Source organism: Nicotiana tabacum, chromosome 5 (assembly GCF_000715075.1).
Source record: "Nicotiana tabacum cultivar K326 chromosome 5, ASM71507v2, whole genome shotgun sequence".
In the NCBI taxonomy this organism is placed as follows: Eukaryota; Viridiplantae; Streptophyta; class Magnoliopsida; order Solanales; family Solanaceae; genus Nicotiana; species Nicotiana tabacum.
In genome coordinates, this window is record NC_134084.1 from 102,923,180 (window position 1) to 102,946,350 (window position 23,171).

The 23,171-nt window shown below is 38.7% G+C and overlaps 1 protein-coding gene and 1 long non-coding RNA gene across 2 annotated transcripts; one reads left to right on the forward strand and one right to left on the reverse strand.

Moving 5' to 3' along the window:
- Positions 1-433: 433 nt before the first annotated feature.
- Positions 434-2,173, reverse strand: LOC142180627 (uncharacterized). The gene is made up of 3 exons (XR_012709249.1): positions 2,049-2,173; positions 1,650-1,716; positions 434-628 (listed from the first exon to the last, which is right to left on the reverse strand). It is a non-coding gene; the product is annotated as an uncharacterized LOC142180627 (long non-coding RNA).
- A 16,515-nt stretch (positions 2,174-18,688) lies between these two features.
- LOC142180885 (uncharacterized) lies at positions 18,689-20,474 on the forward strand. Its single transcript, XM_075252990.1, has 5 exons — positions 18,689-18,835; positions 18,944-19,356; positions 19,457-19,523; positions 19,579-20,193; positions 20,331-20,474. Exons 1-5 carry the CDS (start codon positions 18,689-18,691, stop codon positions 20,472-20,474), a joined length of 1,386 nt encoding a protein of 461 aa, XP_075109091.1.
- Positions 20,475-23,171: the final 2,697 nt, after the last annotated feature.

The following is a 23,171-nucleotide window of genomic DNA, read 5'->3' on the forward strand; positions in this document are numbered from 1 at the left end:
GAACTTATAAAAGTACTAAATACAACCGTTTGAAAGAAAAATATAAATTGTTTGTCTCGGAAACATGAGATAACAGACTGAAATAAAAGATAGAGGAGACGTCGGGCCTACGGACGCCTGCAAGGCTACCTCGGTGTCTCACTGGACTGAAGGCTGGCTCTCGCGCTACTGCTGCTGTCCAAGACCTGAATCTATGCAAAAGAGCATAGAGTGTAGTATCAGCACAACCGACCCCATGTGCTGGTAAGTATCCAGCCTGTCACGACCCAAATCCCGGTCGTGATGGCGCCCAGCACACTACTAGGCAAGTCCGACCATTATTCAACACTTAACCCAATTTATCAAAAATAGCGAAAAGAAATATCAATTAAGCAAGATTAAAGTACTGAAGAATTTAACAAAATACACAGTATAATCTCACTAGAACCCGGTGTCACGAATTTGAGCCTCTAGAATACAGAATATCATCATAATACATGGTATATCCAAAGTCTGATAATGCGGAAATAAAGAGATAGGATAGAAGGGAGAAGATCAATGGTTGCGAACGCCGTGCAGCTACCTCGATACTCCCAGAAGCTGGATCTGCTGATCAACTGGATCTACTGAGCCTGAGACTGCCTTGGATCTGCATACAAGGTGCAGGGAGTAAAGTGAGTACTCTGACCCAGTGAGTAATTAAAGTAACTACAGTCCGAAGATAAGAAAATCCAGTAAATACACAAAGTAAGCTAAAATCCAAATATACAGCAACATATGGAATTGGGCAGCTAAACAACAGTATAAATAGAAATCCATGAATGCAATGCAATGCATATGATGGTACATTCCAGTACCCACTGCGGCGTGCAGCCCGAGCCATCCATATTTATTTATCGTCGACGGCGCTCACTGGGAGTGTGTACAGACTCCGGAGGGGCTCCTACAGCCCAAGCGCAATATCTTGGTCAGTCATTGTTACCTGACGGGTCAGCCATTGTTACCTGACCAATTTATATCATACAGTGCCATTGTTGCCACTGTTCAAGTATATCATCCAGTGTCATTGTTACCACTATTTCAAGTATATCACACAGTGTCATTGTTACCACTGTTTCAAGTATATCACACAGTGTCATTGTTACCACTGTTTCAAGTATATCACACAGTGTCATTGTTACCACTATTTCAAGTATATCACACAGTGTCATTGTTACCACTATTTCAAGTCACTTTATAATCAGTCCAGAAAATAATATAATAAGCCCCTTGGGCATTTACAAAACAGAAGTTCCCAACCCGGAATACATTTAAAATATCATTTAAGTTTTCAACACTTAGAATTATGGCTGAGTTTGCAAAACAGCATTTAAAACCTTGGACTGAAATTAAATGATATGCAAATTATGCTAAGCAGTAATATCAATCCTCGAAGGATTTTACAAATCGACACAAGGCCCCAAACATGGCATCAAGCCCCGTAATGTCAATGAAGTATGTGTATCAACACCAGTATAGTATAAACATCACACGGGATGGACCAAGTCACAATCCCCAATAGTATCTGACCCCACACTCGCCATGGAGTGCGTGTCACGCTCAATATAGCGTTACGATGTGAAAGTCCGGGGTTTCAAACCCTCAGAACAGCATTTACATCTATTACTCACCTTTAACCGGCCGTAGACTAGTCCGCAATGCCCTTTCCTCTTGAATCGACCTCTTCGTGCGTCGAATCTAGTCAAAACCACAACGAATATGTCACAATAGGCTAAGGTAATATAACCCAATCGAAAAGACTCTAAAAATGTCGAAAATCCCGAAATTAGCAAAACCCGAGCCCAGGGCCCACTTCTCGAAAAATTACGAAAGTCACATCACCGGATTCCTCGTCTCTCCACGAGTCCGTACATATAAAATTTACCAAAATCGGAGTTCATTTGACCCCTCAAATCACCAAATCTTATTTTCAAATCCCTAGGCCTAAATCCTCAATTTTTCTACAATTTTCATGCTCAAATCCATACATAATTGATGTACTTAACACAAAATAGGTGGGGATAACTTACATTCACATTGATGATGAAAATCCCCCCTTGAAGCTCCCCAAAAATCGTCCATACTTTGAAGAAACGAAGAAAAGTGAGCTAAATCCGTGTATAAAAGAATCTGTCTGTGCTTCGTCGAGTTGTACCTTGCACTTGTGCTAAACAAGTTGTACATCCTATTAAAATTGTTCCTTGTCGGACACCTTCTGTTTAAACACCCATAACGTCTTGTATAAATATCCAAATGACAAACGGTTTGAATATTTAGAAACTAGACTCAAAGATCTTTAATTTGATAGGTTGTACACCACATAACTCTTTATATATCCCGAGATATGAGCTTCTAAAGTGCATCGTAAATTCTGCCGAAATTGCTCCAGCAGCCCTTTTCGATCCATCGTAACTTTCTGAGATGATATCCAAATCGCAAATGGTTTAACTTTCCGAAAACTAGAATGTATGGGCTACAACTTTTATGTTTTGCACTTTTTCTGATTTCTTATAGATTACAAGATCTGAGCTTCCAAACTGGACTACTCGCAGCAGAATTTCTGCAATTTTCTGCAATTTTTCCTAAGTCCGAAATCACTCCGAGACACCTCCGAAACACTCCCGAGCCCTCGGGGCTCCAAACCAAATATGAACACTAACTCTAAAACATCACACAAACTTGATCGAGCGATCAAATCGCCAAAATAACATCAAAATCAATGATTTGAGCCTTAAATCCAAGAATTCTTTCAAATTTCATAAACTTTCAAATTTTCCAATTTAAGGCTGAAACCCGTCAAACAACGTCCGTTTGTAACCAAACTTTACAGGAAGCGCTTAACCAACATATATGACCTGTACCGGGTATCGGAACCAAAATACGAGTCCGATACCATTACTTTCTGATCAAATTTCATTTTCATTTTCCTTAAACATTTTCAGAAAACAATTTCACGAAAAAATTCATTTCTCGGGCCTGGGACCTCGGAATTCGATTCCGGAAACACGTTCAACTCCCATATTTTTCTATGGACCTTTCAAGTCCAAAAGATCACGGGTCTGGGTCCGTTTATCAAAAATGTTGACCAAAGTCAACTTTAACAATATTAAATATCAAAATTCTTCAAATTTTTCACATAATTCATATATTTCAACACAAAAATATTCCGGACACACTCTTAAGTCTCAAATAACCTAACGAAGCTATCCAAACCATAAAATTCGCATTTCGAATCCGATATCAAAATTTCCACTTCCGGCCAAATTTTCTCAAAAACCTTCAATTTTCCCTCTTTAGCCGAACGGCTCCAAAATGACCTACGGACCTCCGAATTCACTTCTGATCGCGCTCCCAAATCCAGAATCACCATACGGAGCTACTCCCAGTCTCAGAATCCCAAACGGACATCAATAACACTGAAATGCATTTTAAACCAAACTGATGCAATTTCTTCTAAAATGCTATCTTCCACAATAGGCGCCAAAACGCTCCCGGGTTATCCAAAACCCGATCCGGGCATACGCCCAAGTCCAAAATCATCATACGAACCTGGTGGAACCTCCGGATCCCAATTCCGAGGTCGTTTACTCAAAATTCGAATCCTAGTTCATTTCTTCAATTTTAAGCTTTCAAAATGAGAATTTCCATTTAGATTTGACTCCAAACTTCCTGAATTTTAATTATGACCATACACACAAGTCAATATACCTGAGATGAAGCCGCTCATGGCCTCAAACTGCTGAATGATGCGCCAGAGCTCAAAACGATCGGTCGGGTCGTTACACAGCCTAACCTCGGCGAAGTAGTGACGAGGCTAGGACCAGACTCCAAATAAACCTGTGCAGTTCTATATATATATATATATATATATATATATATATATATATATATATATATACAACGGGAAAAGAAAAGATACAGGAATAACCAGTCAATGCGGGTAGAGGAAACATGCTGCGGGGGTGAATATAGTTCCGAATAGAAAGGCATCAAGTAAGGAAGGAAACAACATAACTAGAATATCAACAAGGAAGCAGAAATCAACAATTTGCACAGCATCACCCTTCGTGCTTTTACTCTCGTTCTCACCAAAATAATACACAGCATCACCCTTCGTGTTTTATGCTCTTCCTCACCTAAACAACAATCACAAGGCAAATAGGATAAGAAAATCTAATACCTCGAAATAATCAAATAACAGCAAGTAATGAAAGAAACAACATAACTCGGATATTAACAAGGAAATCATAAATCAACAAATCCATGGCATCACTCTTCGTGCTTTTACTCTCTTTCCTCACCATATAATCAATAAAATCGGCACGGAATGGTACATCGTGCGGCACGGCATCACCCTTCGTGCTTTACACTCTTTCCTCACCATATAATCGATAAATATCGGTATGGAATGGAACACCGTACGGCATGGCATCACCCTTCGTGCTTTACAATCTTTCCTCACAGTAGCAAATAGTGCACGGCATCACCCTTCGTGCTTTATCGCTCTTCCTCACCCAATCAACAATCACAAACAAGGAGCAAGGGATTAAACAAATAATAATAATAATAATAATAATAGAAATCCCGGCAAGGAAATACAATTAAACAGCTAAGTCCCAGCAAGGGAACCATATCAATAAATCTCAACATCCCGGCAAGGGAGATATTCAACAAAGCAACAAGCATCCCGGCAAGTGAACAATTCAATAACTCTTTCTCTTTCTTTCACTTCTTACTTTATAACTCACTTTACCACTTGAGCCAATGCTCCAAAGGGTTTCATTTATCTCATATACTTTCTCAATTCGTACTACCACTCGAGCCAATGCTTCTCGAAGTTCAAAGATCACAATTTCTTTCATATGCTTTTTACAACATATAGAAATCATCATTTAGGCATGAAAGATACAACAAGCTCAGAATATCCGCAATATAAAGACTCACGGTCATGCTAGACACTAACGTATAGATACTCGTCACCATGCCTATACGTCGTACTCGACAATTAGCACGTAGCAAATAAGACTCAACTCCTAATCCCTCAAGCTAAGGTTAGACCAAACACTTACCTCGAAGCTTTGAACACCACTCAAGCCTCAATTATAGCTTTACCCCTTGATTCCACCACCAATCCACTCGAATCTAGTCACAAGTTACTTAATTACATCAATAAGTGCTAAATGAATCAACCCCAATGCATGAAAATGAGTTTTTCCAAAGTTTTACCCAAAAGTCAAAATCATCCCCAGGCCCACGTGGTCGAAACCCGAGGTTCGGACCAAAAACCGATTACCCATTTCCCCACGAGTCCAAATATATAATTTATTTTGAAATCGAACCTCAAATTGAGGTCCAAATCCCCAATTTTGGAAAACCTAGGTTCTACCCAAAACACCCAATTTCCCCCATGAAAATCTTTGATTTTAAGTTGAAACCATGTTAAAAGATGTTAATGATTGAAGTATTAAAAATGGCTTACAATTGATTTGGAGAAGAAAGGTTGTTTGAAAAATCGTCTCTTATGTTTTTGGGGTTTTGAAAAGTGAAAAATAACTGAAAATTCCGTCTATTTATACCCCTCTCAAACCCTCACCGTGGACCGCATAAAAAGGACCGCAGCCGCGGAGCTCCATCGCGGACCGCATTAAACGGACTGCGGCTGCACAGGCCTCCCTAAAGACCTGCAGTTCAGCACCCTGTGCGGACCGCACAAAGGCGACTGCGGCCGCATAACCTCCACCGCGCCCCGCACAAAGGCGACCGCGGTCGCGCTGGCCCCTCCGCAGTCGCACGCGATTTCTCGCAAACCGCACTAAAGGGTTCAGAGACCTGCAACTTCCTGAACCTGCAACTTTTACAAGGCTAAAACCATTCTGAAACACTCCCGAACCCTCGGGGCTCCTAACCAAACATATGCACTAACTCAATAACATCATACGAACTTCTCCGTGCGATCAAATCGCCAAACTAACCTCAAAAACAATGAATCAAACCTCAAAAACAAGAGTTTTTCCAAAAATTTAATCAAGTTCAAATTTAAGATTTCAAGTTCAAAACACGTCAAACGATGTCCGATTTTAACCAAACTTTACAGAAACCTCTTAAATCACATATAAGACCTGTACCGTGCGCCGGAACCAAAATACGGGCCCGATACCAACACGTTCTAATCAATTTTCATTTCAATTTTTCCTTGAAAATTTCAGAAAAAACAATTTTACTCGGAAATTCATTTCTCAGGCTTGGGACCTCGGAATTCGATTCTGGGCATACGCCCAAGTCCCATATTTTCCTACAGACCCTCCGGGACCGTCAAATCATAGGTCCGGGTCCGTTTACCCAAAATGTTGACCGAAGTCAAATTTATTCATTTTAACATCAAAACTTAGCATTTTTCACAAAATTTCATATTTAAGCTTTCCGGCTACGCGCTCGGAATGTGCACACAAATTGAAGCGACTCTAAATGAGGTTTTCAAGGCCTCGAAAGCATATAATGGGTATGAAAACAAATGATGACCCTTTGGGCCATCACATTAATATTTACAAACTTCAGCAGGAGGAGCTGAAGTGTTCCTATTACACTCTGTAAAAAAAATAAAACATAAATTAAAATTTCATATTGAACAAAAAACTTCAACACAGGTGCTGAAATTCTTTAGCTAATCTGTAAAAACTTCGGCTAATGGAGTTGAAGTTTTCCTCCCGCACTATGTATTTTATTATCATTTTTTGGAAAAACTTCATACCAAAAAATGCTTATGTTTTCAGGAATATGTAAAACATTTTTCATATAATATTTTGTATGCTGAAGTTTTTTTAGTTCATCTACTAAAAATGTTTAATACTTTGTCGTGCAATATGTAATTTTCGGATAAGTTTTTGTTAATTGTTCTGTTATTTTCTAAGTTTAAAAAGAATTTTTAGTTCATGCTTGAAGTTTTCATCAAGCACTGTGTATTTTATTATGATTTTTTGAAAAAACTTCATACCAAAAAATGCTTAATATTCGAATTAGTTTTTGTTAATTCCTGCTGAACTTATATAGTTCATGTCCTCTGCTATTTTTCGACTTTGAATAGAATTAATATTAAAAAAAACACAGAAAAAACTTAAAACAAAAACTGAATATTTCATTAAACATCAAAAAAGATAAATTAAACTACATAAATAACAAAATAAATATAAATAACAAAAAGAAAAACTAATCGTCCATATCATCATCATCGTCGTCGTCGTCACTACCAAATGGACGAGCATCTTCATCAGCAAGATTATCAAATCTTGCATACATCACAAACATATCAAGCTTGTTGTTAATTTCTTCCAGCTCCATGTCGTACTTGTGTATGAGCTCATCCAGTTTTAGCTCAAAAGCCTCTATAATGTCTTGCTTGATTTCTTCCACTCTTTGCCTGATAACAGCATCCATTTTTTCCTTTTTGTATTTTATTATGTCTGCTAAAATATATGTGTTTGAGTGAATAAACTCACAAGGAATAGCGTGCTTATATAGGGGAAAAAACTTCTGCATGGTATATAAAAAGGCAAATAGGAATTTTAAACGTTGTCTAATGAAAAATGTGCATGAATGTGATAGAAATGTAATTATTACACTAACACATACCCCCAACGCAATATAATTACTACTTTAATTGTATAGGTTACTCCTGTATACTATGCAATTAATGCTGAAATATGCTCAAGTTTGTTGAATTCATTTGCTAAAACTTCAGCCCAATGTGCTGAAGTTCTTTAGTTCATTTCTAAAATCTTCAGCACCAAATGAGCTGAAGTTGTTTTCCCTGCATTCACGAATCCCTGTCATACAGCTTTTTCAAAAAAACTTCAGCTGATATGCTGAAGTTATTAAGCTTATGTGACGACCCGACCCGTCGTCTCTTGAGTTACCGCCCCGTTTTTCCCACTACTTATTTTGTTATGCTTATGTGGACGAGTTGAATTGGAGTGGTTTTGATAAGAAATGAGACACTTAGTCTCTTTAAGGAAGGTTTGTGTTGGAAAAGTCAACCGGATGTTGACTTATGTGTTAGAGGGATAGGATTTGAATTTCGATGATTCGGTTAGCTTTGGGGGATGATTTGTGACTTAGGAATGTGATCGAAAGTAATTTTGGAGGTCCAGCGTAGAATTAGGCTTGAATTGGCGAAGTTAGTATTTTGGCGATTTCCGGTTGATAGGTAAGATTTTGATCTGAGAGTCAGAATGGAATTTCCGAGAGTTGTTGTAGCTCCGTTAAGTGATTTGGGATGCGTGTGCAAATTTTCAGGTCATTCATACGTGGTTTGGTTGGGTTTTCAATCGAATGCGTGTTTTAGAAGTTTTAAAAGAACTTAGGCTTGAATTCGATGTAATTCGATGATTTTAGTGTTAGTTGAGGTGTTTTGATGATTGGAGAAAGTTTGGATGATGTTTTAAGATATGTTGGTGCGTTTGGTTGAGGTCCCGGGGGCCTCGGGGTGATTTCGGATGGCTAACGGGAATTTTTGAAGTTGGAAAATGCTGCAGAAATGCAGCAGTCAGTGCAGAGCAATTTTGCTCTATGCGATCGCATAGAAGGTGTTGCGATCGCATAGGGTTAGCTACAGTTCCCTGGAATTTTGTTCTATGCGATCGCATAGGGTTAGCTACAGTGCCCGGGAATTTTGTTCTGTGCGATCGCAGGAGCTCTAATGCGATCGCATAGGGTTAGCTACAGTACCCGGACAGAATGTTAAAACCATTTCATCCGCGAACCAAACCCATTTTTCCACCATTTTTTAGCAACCTTGAGAGCTTTTGGACGGGAATTGAAGGGGTTTTGACGGGAAGTGATTGGAGGTAAGTCCTATGAACTAAATACATGATTATATTGTGAAATCATCCTTGAAATTCATGAAAATATAGCCAAATTGTAAGAAATTAGGGCTTGAAATTAAAATTCTAAATTTGGGATTTGAGGGGCCATTTGTGGTCCGATTTGAGAGATTTTTGTATGTATAAACTCGTGGCGAGATAAGGAACCCGATGACGTAAAAAATTTTGAGTTTCGAGACGTGGGCCCGGGGCTCGAGTTTTGTCAAATTCGTTAATTTTGATATTTATCGAGTGTTTTCGATTGGGTATTGTCTCTTTAGCATAATGCGACATATTCATTGTGATTTTGAGCAAATTCGTCTCACGAGGAGGCTAATTTGAGAGGCAAGGGCATTGCGAGCTAGACTTTGACCGTCTTGAGGTGAGTAATGGTTATAAATGATGTTCTGAAGGTTTGAAACCCCGGATTTGCACAACGTGGTACTATGTTGAGATGAGACACACGCTGTATGATAAGCGTAGGGTCTGTTACTACTGGGGATTTGGACTCGGTCCATCCCGTTTGATGACTCTACTGTACTTTTGACTGGGACTTAATTAATATCATTATATTATGGGCTAGTTGCCATGTTCGGGGCCTTGTGCCGATCTGTAGAACCCTTATGGGGCATTTGTATTGGTTGACCTCACTTTTTTTGTCGAAATCATACCCTCAGTTATGTTCTTAACTGATAAACATAATATGAACCAGCTTTAGAAATTGTTAAATCCTAATGAGAGTAACGTGTGGGTTGAGAACCTCGTCTTATCTTAGTGTGCCCGAGAGGCCAAGTCTATATTGACTGAGAGGGGTCTAGAACCCCATTGTGAGGGTATTTTATATGCTATGGATCGGGCTGCACGTCGCAGCAGTATAGTATATTATATGGATCGGACTGCACGCCGCAGTAGTATATTATATGGATCGGACTGCATGCTGCAGTAGTATATTATATGGGTCGGACTGCACACCGCAGTGGTATAGCGCTTGGGCTGAAGGAGACCCTCCGGAGTCTGCACACCCCCAGTGAGCGCAGTAGACTATTCTTGGATCGGGTTGCACGCCACAGCAGTATATATATATATATATATATATGGATCGGGCTGCGGATCGGGATGCGGATCGGGCTGCACGCCGCAGCAGTACAAATATGAATTCGGTTATCGTGAGGAGTAAATGAAATGAATACTGGCTTAAAGGACTTTTATCTGACTTCTTCATTCAGTTGTTGTTTTTTTGATATTCTCACTGTTTTAATATAGAACTGCGTAGTGTTTTACGAGTTTTCTTTCCGTCAGTCATTATTTATTGTTATTACTCACTGAGTTGGAATACTCACTTTACTCCCTGCACCATGTGTGCAGATACAGGTATCCCGGAGGCATAGTTTGAGCTTTCTGTTGCTGTTCAGCTTATCCCAGAGTCATCGAGGTAGTTGCATGGCGTCCGCAGGACTCGATTTCTCCCCTTATCCTCTTTATTTTCCACATTCTAGACAACTCTATGTATAGGTTGCTACATAGACTTTTATTGGAGGCTCTTGGCTCGTGACACCAGATCGGTGGGATTTATATTGATATTTTATGGATTTTCCGTACTGTTTGTCTATTACTACAGAGTTATAATCATGTTAATTTGGCATTAAATCCTATTAATTAGTAATGAATTCTACATAAGGGATTGTGAGTGACGAATTGGTCGGGCCTGCCTAGCATCGTGTTGGGCACTATCACGACTGGGGATTGGGGTCGTGACAAGTTGGTATCAGAGCCTAGGTTACTTGGTCTCGCGAGTCATGAGCCGGTTTAGTAGAGTCTCGCGGATCAGTACGGAGACGTCTGTATTTATCCTCGAGAGGCTGCAGAACCTTTAGGAAAACTTTACATTCTTGAATTCTTATCGTGCGTCCTTGATTCATCTTGAAAAGAAACTTTTGGAATTCCTTCCACGCGTTCGTATGCGCGCATGAGCGCTCAGTATCAGATGTGCCTCGATGGCTTGTGATTTCCCGATCGAGGGGCGAGGTGTTATCTCTGTGAGTTTATGGTGGGCTAGTCTAGAGGACTTGAGGTTGGATCTTTGCCTATGGCTGGAGTGCCGAGGTGCTTATTGTGTGAACAAGTGTTTTTGAACTTATATGTTCGGTAGTGTCCCCGTTAGTGGAAATGACGGTTGTGGCTATGTAAGGAGTATGTTAGTACTACGAGGCATATCCATATGAATTGGAAGCGACGAGAAGGGGTCTGTTGAATGATGGAAGAATTAGTAGATGCTTGAAGTCTATCTTGATTCAAGTTATAGCCCGAGTTATGGGCGTTTGAAGAATCTTTTCATGACTCCTAGTTGGGAGTAAAGTAAATTTCATGTTGTGGTATGAGTACAGACTCAGGAAGATCAAGTGACCGCGTAATACTTATGGCGGTGGAAGGTATAAGAAAATGTTATATTGAGGCGAAGCAGGTGGGTTATCTCCCGTGAAGTGTGCTGAGGCGGTGTGATCCTCATGTGAATGACAGAAGATATCATGTGCAAATGAATTGTAAGTGTTGAGGTTTGAAATTTTTGGTTCACTTAAGAGAGTGAGTTTAACTGTTGCGAGATTGCCAAAGAGTTGAAGTACTAGATGAAATGTGTTTACACAAGCTTACAGAGGGTTTGAGTTTAACCTCACTATGGTATTGAGGCAACAATGGAGTATATGCGTTATGAGTATAGTGTGTTGTGATCTATGGCTTCGAGCCAAGTTGGGGAGCTCGCTATTGGTTAGCGGATTGTGCGGTTATGTACTATATTAGTTCCGATTTGATACATGCTGGTGAATCAGTTTTGGTTGTGGAAATTGGGCCGAGAATGGCACGAGTGAAGGAAAATTTTTGACAACAGGAGATAAGTTTCGATGTTTACGGTAAGTTGGTATTGTCTTCAGCATCACCTAAGATCGGTGTTTTGTAAAAAGGGTTTTGCGTCCTGGTTAATGATTCTTGATCGCTCTTCAGCGTTAGTGCGACCGGTGGTTTGGAGGTACGCTCCAGATATTGTTGTGGTAGGTTGTGGGAGTGTGTCCCACGGGAAGATTATATAAGTGTGGCATGTGATCACTTGATTGATTAAAGATGTAAACCAAGTATGAAGTTTGTGATGGTGTCGTTAAATTGAAGATTCATGCCTGGAGGTCACTTGGCATATTGGGTTGTGAACTGGGGAGGATTACTCCGTTTGTGATGGTTGTTCTTGTGTGTTATGAGAAAAATGGGAGTTATTATGGACCTTTAAAAGGTTATCAGACTAGTTCAGTGTGATCAGAATCAACTTGAAGTAGGTGGATAGATTTAATGTGAATAATGGCTCTATATCAGGCCAGATGTGTTCATTTTTTTGTAATGCGGTCCTCATGAAGGAGTAGTTAGGTTGATGCTTCCTGTCAGATATTTCGCACAGTGATGCATTGCGTTGTGTGAGTTGTGAGACGACTTGAGAAATTTCTATGTGTTGAGAATCCGCGTAGGAATGACGTTATATGAGCATCTTGGCTCTTGAAATTCAGATTGTACATCGCACCTCAGTTGTGCTTGAGTTTTGTAGCTTATAACGCTATATATCCCTCAGAGATATTATTATGCACATAGCATGCTTACGACCGATACTTAGTATTTTGTTGTAATGAGCAAATTTGGCTCGATGTGCATCTCCTTATGTGAGATCTATGTGTGGATCGGGTGGCACGCCGCCATGGGTATGTTATCTGGATAGGGTTGCACGCCGCAACAGTGTGATGTTGAGTATAGTTTTCTATATGCTATTTTGTATGCCTTGCTTCATGTTTTCTAAGGAAAGTTTGTATTAGTGCGTAGGATTGGTAATTCCTTCCAGAGTTCGTTTTCTTTTTTGTATCGCGTTCGAATTGGTATCCTATTGGCATATTAGGGTATCATATTCGGATTTTGATTATGTCTGGGGTGGCTTATTGCCTGAGCAGTTCGTAATGGGTGAGACGAGATCATTGAATTCGAGATCAGTGCAATCTGAGTATATGAAGTAAAATAAGGGGCTAAGACCATTGTTTGGTTCATAATGAGGTGATAGCTCTTGCCAGAAGTATAGACCCAATGAATTGTTGATTCGGCGGTGTTATGAATTTATACATATCTCATCCGTCGTGTCGGTATTGTAAGAATTTGAACAAGACCTATGTATGTCATGCAAAGCATGGGATGTGTAATGATTTTTCTTCTAGATGAGATCAATGGAAGTTCTTGACTAGTTGAGTACGTAAACGTTCATCGTTAAGAAAGGAGGTGAAGTCCTCATGTTACCTTAGGATGATATGGTATATGCGATATGTTGTGAAGGATTGAGATTTGCATGTGTAAGGTTATGGTTCAGTTCTGAATGGAAATTCATAACATTCTTAGGCAGTACGGGCAGCTTTAGGTGATTAGAGAAATGAGCTTCAGATGATTAGGGTGAATGATCTTCAGATGATTAAGGAAATTGTATTTCTAATCATAGTGATTTGTAGAGGGTATATGTTTCAGAAAAAGGCCAATGTGATTAAGTTGATGGCACTTCAATAGTATTGCGGCACTTTAAGGCTGGATTGACTGCTGATATTCGAGTTGCTTGTATGGCACATGGAAATTTTAGAGTATTTATGGTGGGATGATTGGGTATTAAAGGTGTGCATGTATTCGCACGGTGGAAACTGGAATCAGGTATGATGATTTGTGTGCCATATGGAGTTGAAGACTGGGAGTTCTCATGTATAGGCTGGGTTGTGGTGGTGGATCGTGTGTATTCGGCACCGTTTAGCGGCAATCGGGATTTGGAGGCTCGAGTGGATCTTTGTTTGCTGGTATGTTAGATTTTAGATGTGATGTAAAAATTCAGACCGGTTGTCTTAGTGTTGAGTGATTTTGAACTATTGCGCTACGGGCAATACCGAAAATGCCACGGGTTGAGTGATGAAGTGCGTTGGATTATGTTCTAGCATAGTTGTTTATATTTCAAAGAACCAACGGACGATTGGGAAGGATTGATTTCTTAATTGGGCATTCGTGATGGATGTCAGTGCAAAGGTTGCTATCATTAATTCAGTTCCAGTGTTGAGGGACTTTTTGGATGCGTTTCGTGTGGCTAGGCATGTCGCCGAGAAAGGTTGTTGATTTCAGTATTAATTTGGTGTCAGGCACTGGATCGTCTGGCTGCGATAGGAGTTGTAGTAGTGGAAGTCGAGCGGGATGAGTAATTGGGTGTTGCTCGGTGAATAACGTACCGGTTATGTTCTATCAGGTTTGCGTGGTGTGTGTTATTTGTTTCACCGTGGGTGTAATGATTTGCTTTGGCTCCAGACATCAATTGAGCATGGTTGTCGATTTCAAGCATAGTGACTTGAGGTGTTTCATGTGGAGTAGTATTTGGATAGGATCGCGCGTTGCAGCAAAGCTGTGTGGAAACATGACCTTGCGGGTCAAATTTGTGTGTCCTATTTCTATGATGTGAGACAGGGTCTCAGCCTTGTGTTGTGGCAGTACTGGTGAGTTTGAGGTACAACTCTCTCAGTTGAGTCATTTTCATGATTTGAGTATGTTCGGACCGTTTCTTATTGGTGCACGTATTATGCAAGTTGTGGCTTAGGAATGTATTCATGTGTCATGTCACCAGAGTGGTGTGTTGGGTTCGAAGTGATCGTTGGGGTCATTAATGAATACAAACGGATTTGATTTCAGCATGTTTGATGGGTAAATATCAAGGTTCGGTTCAAAAATTTGTTATGATAATTGCTAGAGGAGAAATGGCCTCATGAATGGTTGATCTGAGCAATGGTTATGGTTTATTGCGTGTTTCAATTATCGTTGGCAGTATATGAGAGTGTTGGAATGAGACCTTGGCTAATAAGAGATTTCTATCGGTATTTGGTTGTTGTGGGCAGCTGCTGTGAATGGAAGTTATCGCTGCATTTGTTTGAGTTATTGGTATATCATATAATTGCACCTAAGGTTGCAGGCATGGTCTATTACAGCTGGTTCAGACTTATTCTGAATGTAGGTGTGAGGTTCTGATCTTGTGTATGATTCCGAAAAGGTGAAATGTGGCTCTATGATTTATGGGCTAGACTAGATTGTGTGATTTTAGTTAAAACGCATTATCGGACCCATGTGAGATAGGGTGACGTGGGATCATCCCCGGGTTTATTCTTGATAAGGTCATTCAGCTTTTGGTTGGCTTCTAGGACAACTTTGGGTACGCTCGAGGACGAGCGTTTGTTTAAGTTGGGGAGAATGAGACGACCCGACCCGTCGTCTCATGAGTTACCGCCCTATTTTTTCCACTACCTATTTTGTTATGCTTATGTGGATGAGTTGAATTGGAGTGGTTTTGATAAGAAATGAGACACTTAGTCTCTTTAAGGAAGGTTTGTGTTGGAAAAGTCAACCGGACGTTGACTTATGTGTTAGAGGGCTCGAATTTGAATTTCGATGATTCGGTTAACTTCGGGGTATGATTTGTGACTTAGGAGTGTGATCGGAAATAATTTTGGAGGTCCGGCGTAGAATTAGGCTTGAATTGGTGAAGTTAGTATTTTGGCGATTTCCGGTTGTTAGGTAAGATTTTGATCCGAGAGTCGGAATGGAATTTTCGAGAGTTGTTGTAGCTCCGTTAAGTGATTTGGGATGCAAGTGCAAATTTTCAGGTCATTCGGACGTGGTTTGGTTGGGTTTTCGATCGAATGCGTATTTTAGATGTTTTAAAAGAACTTAGGCTTGAATTCGATGTAATTCGATGACTTTAGTGTTAGTTGAGGTGTTTTGATGATTGGAGAAAGTTTGGATGATGTTTTAAGATATGTTTGTGCATTTGGTTGAGGTCCCGGGGGCCTCGGGGTGATTTCGGATGGCTAACGGGAATTTTTGAAGTTGGAAAATGCTGCAGAAATGCAGCAGTCAGTGCAGAGCAATTTTGCTCTATGCGATTGCATAGAAGGTGTTGCGATCGCATAGGGTTAGATACAATGCCCTGGAATTTTGTTCTATGCGATCGCATAGGGTTAGCTACAGTGCTCGGGAATTTTGTTCTATGCGATCGCAGGAGCTCTAATGCGATCGCATAGGGTTAGCTACAGTACCCGGGCAGAATGTTAAAAACATTTCATCCGCGAACCAAACCCATTTTTCCACCATTTTTGAGCAACCTTGAGAGCTTTTGGACGGGAATTGAAGGGGTTTTGACGGGAAGTGATTGGAGGTAAGTCCTATGAACTAAATACATGATTATATTGTGAAATCATCCTTGAAATTCATGAAAATATAGCCAAATTATAAGAAATTAGGACTTGAAATTAAAATTCTAAATTTGGGATTTGAGGGGCCATTTGTGGTCCGATTTGAGAGATTTTTGTATGTATAGACTCGTGGCGAGATAAGGAACCCGATGACGTAAAAAATTTTGAGTTTCGAGACATGGGCACGGGGCTCGGGTTTTGTCAAATTTGTTAATTTTGATATTTATCGAGTGTTTTCGATTGGGTATTGTCTCTTTAGCATAATGCGACATATTCATTGTGATTTTGAGCAAATTCGTCGCACGAGGAGGCTAATTTGAGAGGCAAGGGCATTGCGAGCTAGACTTTGACCGTCTTGAGGTGAGTAATGGTTATAAATGATGTTCTGAAGGTTTGAAACCCCGAATTTGCACAATGAGGTACTATGTTGAGATGAGACACACACTGTTTGATGAGCGTGGGGTCTGTTACTACTGGGGATTTGGACTCGGTCCATCCCGTTTGATGACTCTACTGTACTTTTGACTGAGACTTAATTAATATCATTATATTATGGGCTAGTTGCCATGTTTGGGGACTTGTGCCGATCTGTAGAACCTTTAGGGGCATTTGTATTGGTTGACCTCACTTTTCTTGTCGAAATCATACCCTCAGTTATGTTCTTAACTGATAAACATAATATGAACCAGCTTTAGAAATTGTTGAATCCTAATGAGAGTAACGTGTGGGTTAAGAACCCCGTCTTATCTTAGTGTGCCCGAGAGGCCAAGTCTATATTGACTGAGAGGGGTCGAGAACCCCATTGTGAGGGTATTTGATATGCTATGGATCGGGCTGCACGCCGCAGCAGTATATATATTTATGGATCGGACTGCACGCCGCAGTAGTATATTTATGCGGATCGGACTGCACGCCGCAGTAGTATATTATATGGATCGGACTGCACGCCGCAGTAGTATATTATATGGGTCGGACTGCACGCCGCAGTAGTATAGCGCTTGGGCTGAAGGAGCCCCTCCGGAGTCTGCACACCCCCAGTGAGCGCAGTCGACTATTCTTGGATCGGGTTGCACGCCGCAGTATATATATATATGGATCGGGTTGCGCGCCGCAGCAGTATACTATATGGATCGGGTTGCACGCCGCAGCAGTATAAATATGAATTCGGTTATCGTGAGGAGTAAATGAAATGAATACTGGCTTAAAGGACTTTTAACTAACTTCTTCATTCAGTTGTTGTTTTTTTTATATTCTCACTGTTTTAATATAGAACCGCGTAGTGTTTTACGAGTTTTCTTTCCATCAGTCATTATTTATTGCTATTAATCACTGAGTTGGAGTACTCACTTTACTCCCTGCACCATGTGTGCAGATACAGGTATCCCGGAGGCATAGTTTGAGCTTTCAGCTGCTGTTCAACTTATCCCGAAGTCATTAAGGTAGCTGCATGGCGTTCGCAGGACCCGATTTCTCCCCTTATCCTCTTTATTTTCCGCATTCTAGACAACTTTATGTATAGGTTGCTACACAGACTTGTATTAGAGGCTCTTGGCTCGTGACACCAGATCGGTGGGATTTATATTGATATTTTATGGATTTTTCGTACTGTTTATCTATTACTACAGAGTTATAATCATGTTAATTTGGCATTAAATTCTATTAATTGGTAATGAATTCTAATAAGGGATTGTGAGTGACGAATTGGTCGGGCTTGCCTAGCATCGTGTTGGGTGCCATCACGACCGGGGATTGGGGTCGTGATAGCTTATTTCTAAAAACTTCTGCACTTAATAAGCTGAAGTTTTCTGTACAGCATTCATTAATTATGTCATACATCGTTTTCCAAAAAAGTTCAGCTCAAACAACCTAAAAATTCCTTTGTTCACTTTCCTAATACTTGCCACTAACATAAATCTGCAGGATGAGTTCGATTTGCGTTGTTATAACTTTCAATGGGAGTTGGACTCCTGATTTCAAATACTTGGATCATGATACAAAACTTATTCTACTTAATAAGCACATATCATTCAATACTTTCTTGAAGAAAATTTGTGAAGTTGCAAATATTGATTCAACCAGATATGCACTAAAAGTATGGTTTGATATCAAACTAAATACAAGAAAAGGAATGCTTGTAACTTTAGATGAAGAACTCAGTACCTGTATACATTTGCTTACAACTGATTCACCCTACAAGAATTGCCATTTCATCATCGAAAAAATACATCCTTCAGAATTTGTAGCATTCAAACAATCGCTTGCATATGCGATAGATTCAGAACCTTTTGCTGATTATCAACATAAAGTAGGACATCCAATAATGGAAGTAGACAACGAGCAACAACCTTCTAACATTACAGCTGCTTCAGAATATATAATGCTGCAACAATTACCCCTCCTCCAATAAATTCATCCCAGTTTGTCGATGACCAAGAAGAAGGACAACTAATAATGCAAATTGACAACCAACACACAATCTAACAAAGCTTTTTGTTACCTTCTGCAATGATAAGCAACAACGAAGATGAAATAAACATGGAGCTTATACTGATAACATCAGATAAAATTGAAGAAATTGCTGAAAGTTCTAGTGCTTCTCAGAAATCAAGAAAAAGAGTAAGGAGAAAGCTGAAAGAATCTCCACCATGTAAAATACTTAGGCACGATGTGTTGCCTGAGGAAGTAAGAGTTGGATCAATTTTTTAGAACAAACAAAACATGACTAAATTTTTCTGCAGCTTTGAGATAAACCAGAAAGTTGAATTCACTGTTGTTAGATCATGTTTAAAGAGATACGAGCTGAAATGCATCGTGGACAAATGTGATTGGAATGTACGTGCTACCAGAATAAAATATTCCACACTATTCAGGGTGATAAAATATCATAACATCCATGAATGCTCGGTTGATGCAAGAAAATCAGATCAGAAGCATGCTACATCAAATTTTATAAGTGAACAAATTATAGAACATGTTCGAGGCAAAAAGATAGAGGTTACACTAGCCTTTGTAGAAAATGAAATGAAAAAGAAATTTAGAATTGACATTGGTTATCACAAGGCATGGTGTGCTATTCAAAAAGTTGTTGCTTGCATAAGGGGAATACCTGAAGAGAACTACCAGATTCTTCCTCCATACCTTCACATGATGGCGGGCAAAAACCCAGGAACGTACACAAGCATAAAAAGAGATGCGCAGAATAGGTAAGCAAAACAATACTAACCATCAGCCTGAAGTTTCAAATGTTCCTATTTGAAAAACTTCACATCTTATGATTTGTTTTTTTTGTGTTTCACTGTACAGATTTGCTTACATGTTCTTTGCTCATTCGGCATCAATAGTTGGTTGGTACTACTATAGACCTGTTATTGTAGTAGATGCAATGTTTTTAGACTCGTGGTGTTCTATTTGTTTTTGTATCAAAGGATGCAAACAATCAAATCTTTTCTCTATGTTTTGGTGTAGCAGATTCAGAAAACAATGAGGCATACATTTGGTTCTTTGGGGAAATGAGAAAAGCAATTCAAGTCCGTCATGAACTGCTTTTCTTGTCAGATAGAAACCAATCGATTGTAAATGGGATTAGAAAAGTTTTTCCTGAAGCTCACCATGGTATATGCCTCTATCACTTTGAAAAAAATTTAAAGCAAAGACATGCAAAAGCCACAGTAATAAATCTTTTTCAAAGTGTTGCAAGGTCATACAAACATGAAGATTTTAATCAGTTAATGTCCCAACTCAAAAGTATTGACAAGAAAACATACAATTACATAATGGAAGAGCCTCCCGAGAGATGGGCTCGATCGTGGTTCCCACAACGACGTTATTATATGCTAACAACAAACATAGTAGAATCAATGAATTCCGTTTTACTAAAAGGGAGAGAAATGCCTATTTTAAGAATGTTAGATTTCATCCAAGAAATGTTGGGAGAGTGGTTTTACAAACGGAGAAAAAAGGCAAATGAAACTTTTCACAGAGTATCAATATGGGCAGAAGAAGAGATGACTAAGAAGATGGACTTGGCTTGCAAAACATTTGTGGGTATATTTATTAACTTCAACTTTTTATATCTGTTGCAGTGATTTACTGCTTACATTTAAAAAATTTCATACTTTTTCTTTTTGAAGCAAAAATACACTAATATAGTTTGTCTTAATTTTTTATTCCTTGTTAGGTGTTCAACCTTGACTCAATGTTGTTTAGAATAAATAGTGAAGGAATCGAATTCATTGTGGACTTAAAGAAGAGAACTTGTGACTGCCTGCAATTCCAACTTGATGAATTGCCCTGTCCACATGCAATTGCTGCTATAAATTAGAGATATTTGCAGAAATCTGATTACTGCTCAAATTGGTATTCAAGGAAAACATGGTTGAAAACATATGAAGGACATGTGAATACCGTGGGAGATCAAAAATCATGGGATATACCACAAAATGTACAATTTGAGATCACAAAACCTCTCGATGTAGAGATTTTACAAGAAAGGAGACAAAAGAAGAGGCATATACCTGCGACTAAATCAGTACCATTCAAGTCTACCAAATTCAGTCGATGTAAACAAGTTGGGCATAACAGAACAACTTGTTTATCTTCTCCAGCACCTCATCCATATTCCAAGAAATACACTGAAAAATACTCTAACCTTCAATAATCCTTGGTCTGAATTTAGACTTTTATTATTGTATGACATATTTGAAATGTGATTTTTTTCATAGGAATAAAAAAATAAGCTCTTGGACTATTTTATATACTGCTAAAGTACAAATCACTCATTTTTGTTGCGCAGGCTTACAGGTTTGGTTGCATTTTAAAAAAGTACGCAATGACTTCTGCGACAAAAAACATCAGCTTACAGTATGTGAAATACATATCCTTAAACAAACACATACACACACACACACACACACATATACACACACTCACACACACACATACACGTACAACACACAAAAAGAAATGCATGTACAAACAAAAGCTGCAGCATCTCTAAGCTGAAGTTATAGAAAAAGAACTTAATAAAAACTAAGAACCATACTGCAACTAATAAATATAAAGCAAATACCAACAAATAACAAGGATAATGCAATAGAAATCTAATAACAAAGAGGATGACAATTACATTAATATAAAAGAGATGAGAACAACAAACAAAATACAAACAAAACTTCAGCTCTCTGGGCTGAAGTTATACAAAATGAACCTAAAAACTTCAGCTCTATGGGCTGAAGTAAACAACAAAGTATAACATTAAAACATAAAAAAAGGATTACAAACACTAACAATCATCACCATCATCATCATCATCATAGTACTCCTCAATTTCTCTAAATATCTCATCATCATCAGCATCGGAGATAACTATAGGGTAGTCGTGCAAAAGACCACTGAATCCAAGAAGATCAATCTTCAACTTGTTGAATTCATCACGCAGCTGACTTTGTTCGACGATTACTCTGTCCATAAGAGTAAGAAGAGTCTTTAGGTTGTTTTGCAGCTTGGAATAGTCATTCCAGCTGGGAAACTGAAAACTATCAAACTGTTGAACAACCTTGTCGAACGAGGTTGAATAACCTCCACAACTACGTTCCAGGTTAAGCCTGTTCTAGAATGATTCATTCGCAAAGAGCTTTGGTCTGATTCTCTCTCAATTAGCCTTTATTTGATCCCACAAAAGCATAAGATTAGCCATCGCTTTGTTATTGTACCACTCACACTTCAAACTCTCCCACTTCTACATAATTTCATCCATATTAGGCTTCCTACTTTCGCTTGCACCAGACATTTTTTCTTTAACAAAAGCTGAAAGAATAAGGATGAATATAAATTTAAAGAAATATGATGGATGTCTATGAATGACTATTAAATTTTCAAGTGAAGAGATTCTTAATATAGACAAAGAGTTCACCTAATCAATTTAATATTTATAAATGTAAAAGTAACTTTTCAGCTATTTTTAGTGCTTTACGTTCAGAGAAATTGAATGATACAAGATAAGTAGGTGGTAAAAACAAGTATGTGGTAAATGCAAAAAGAAATGTAACTTCAGCCCTAATAAAGCCCACAGTTTTTCTATAGTAAAAAAATAACTTCAGCCTGAAAAATATCTTTTTGGATCATTTACTATATAGTGAAAAAAAAGTTAAATGAAAGATGAAATAGGTGACAAAAGATAAAAAGTAGATAGTAAATGCAAAAAAGATAAGTATCAACTTAAAAAAATACCAAAACATGCCGAAGTTTTTGTCATAAGCTTTTTCAAAATCTTCAGCCCAATGTGCTGAAGTTATTTAGTTCATTTCTAAAAACTTCAGCACATCATAAGCTGAAGCTTTTCATCGTGGATTCAATAGTTTTGTCGTAAAGCTTTTTCAATAACTTCAGCCCAATGTGCTGAAGTTATTTAGTGCATTTACAAAAACTTTTGCACCTGATAAGCTGAAGTTATTGTCCTGGACTCAATAATTTTTGTCGTAAAGCTTTTTCAAATAACTTACGCAGAAACTGCTTTAGTGTATTTAGTGATGAGCTGAAGTTTTTGTCGTACATTTGACACTTTTGTTATGACTTTTAACCAAAACTTCAGCTTAAAAAGCAAAAGTTAGTTACTTCATGCTCAAGTTTAGCATGCTAAATTTCAACAAAAATATACTTGAAATTCATGGAAAAACACACAAACATATTTGAATCAATCCAAGTCACATAATTCACACAAAATAATGTATATTCACAAATCCAATTTTGTTTTCACTTACATCCTTGGAAAAAAAGAAAAAATTAGTTTTTTGTTTACAAGTTATTCTCTATTCAAAAAGTTCACAGAGTGTCTTCATATTCTCCATAGTCATATCCTAGTTGCTCTTCTTGGTTTTCTTAACCACATTTCATGAACCTTCACTATGTCTTCAACTGATTCACAGAAGTGGCAATACGAGCACCTGACACAGGTTGACGAAGTTTAGTACTATGATTTTTTAGCAACTACCGTCTTCTTTACTTTACCACCTTGTACGGA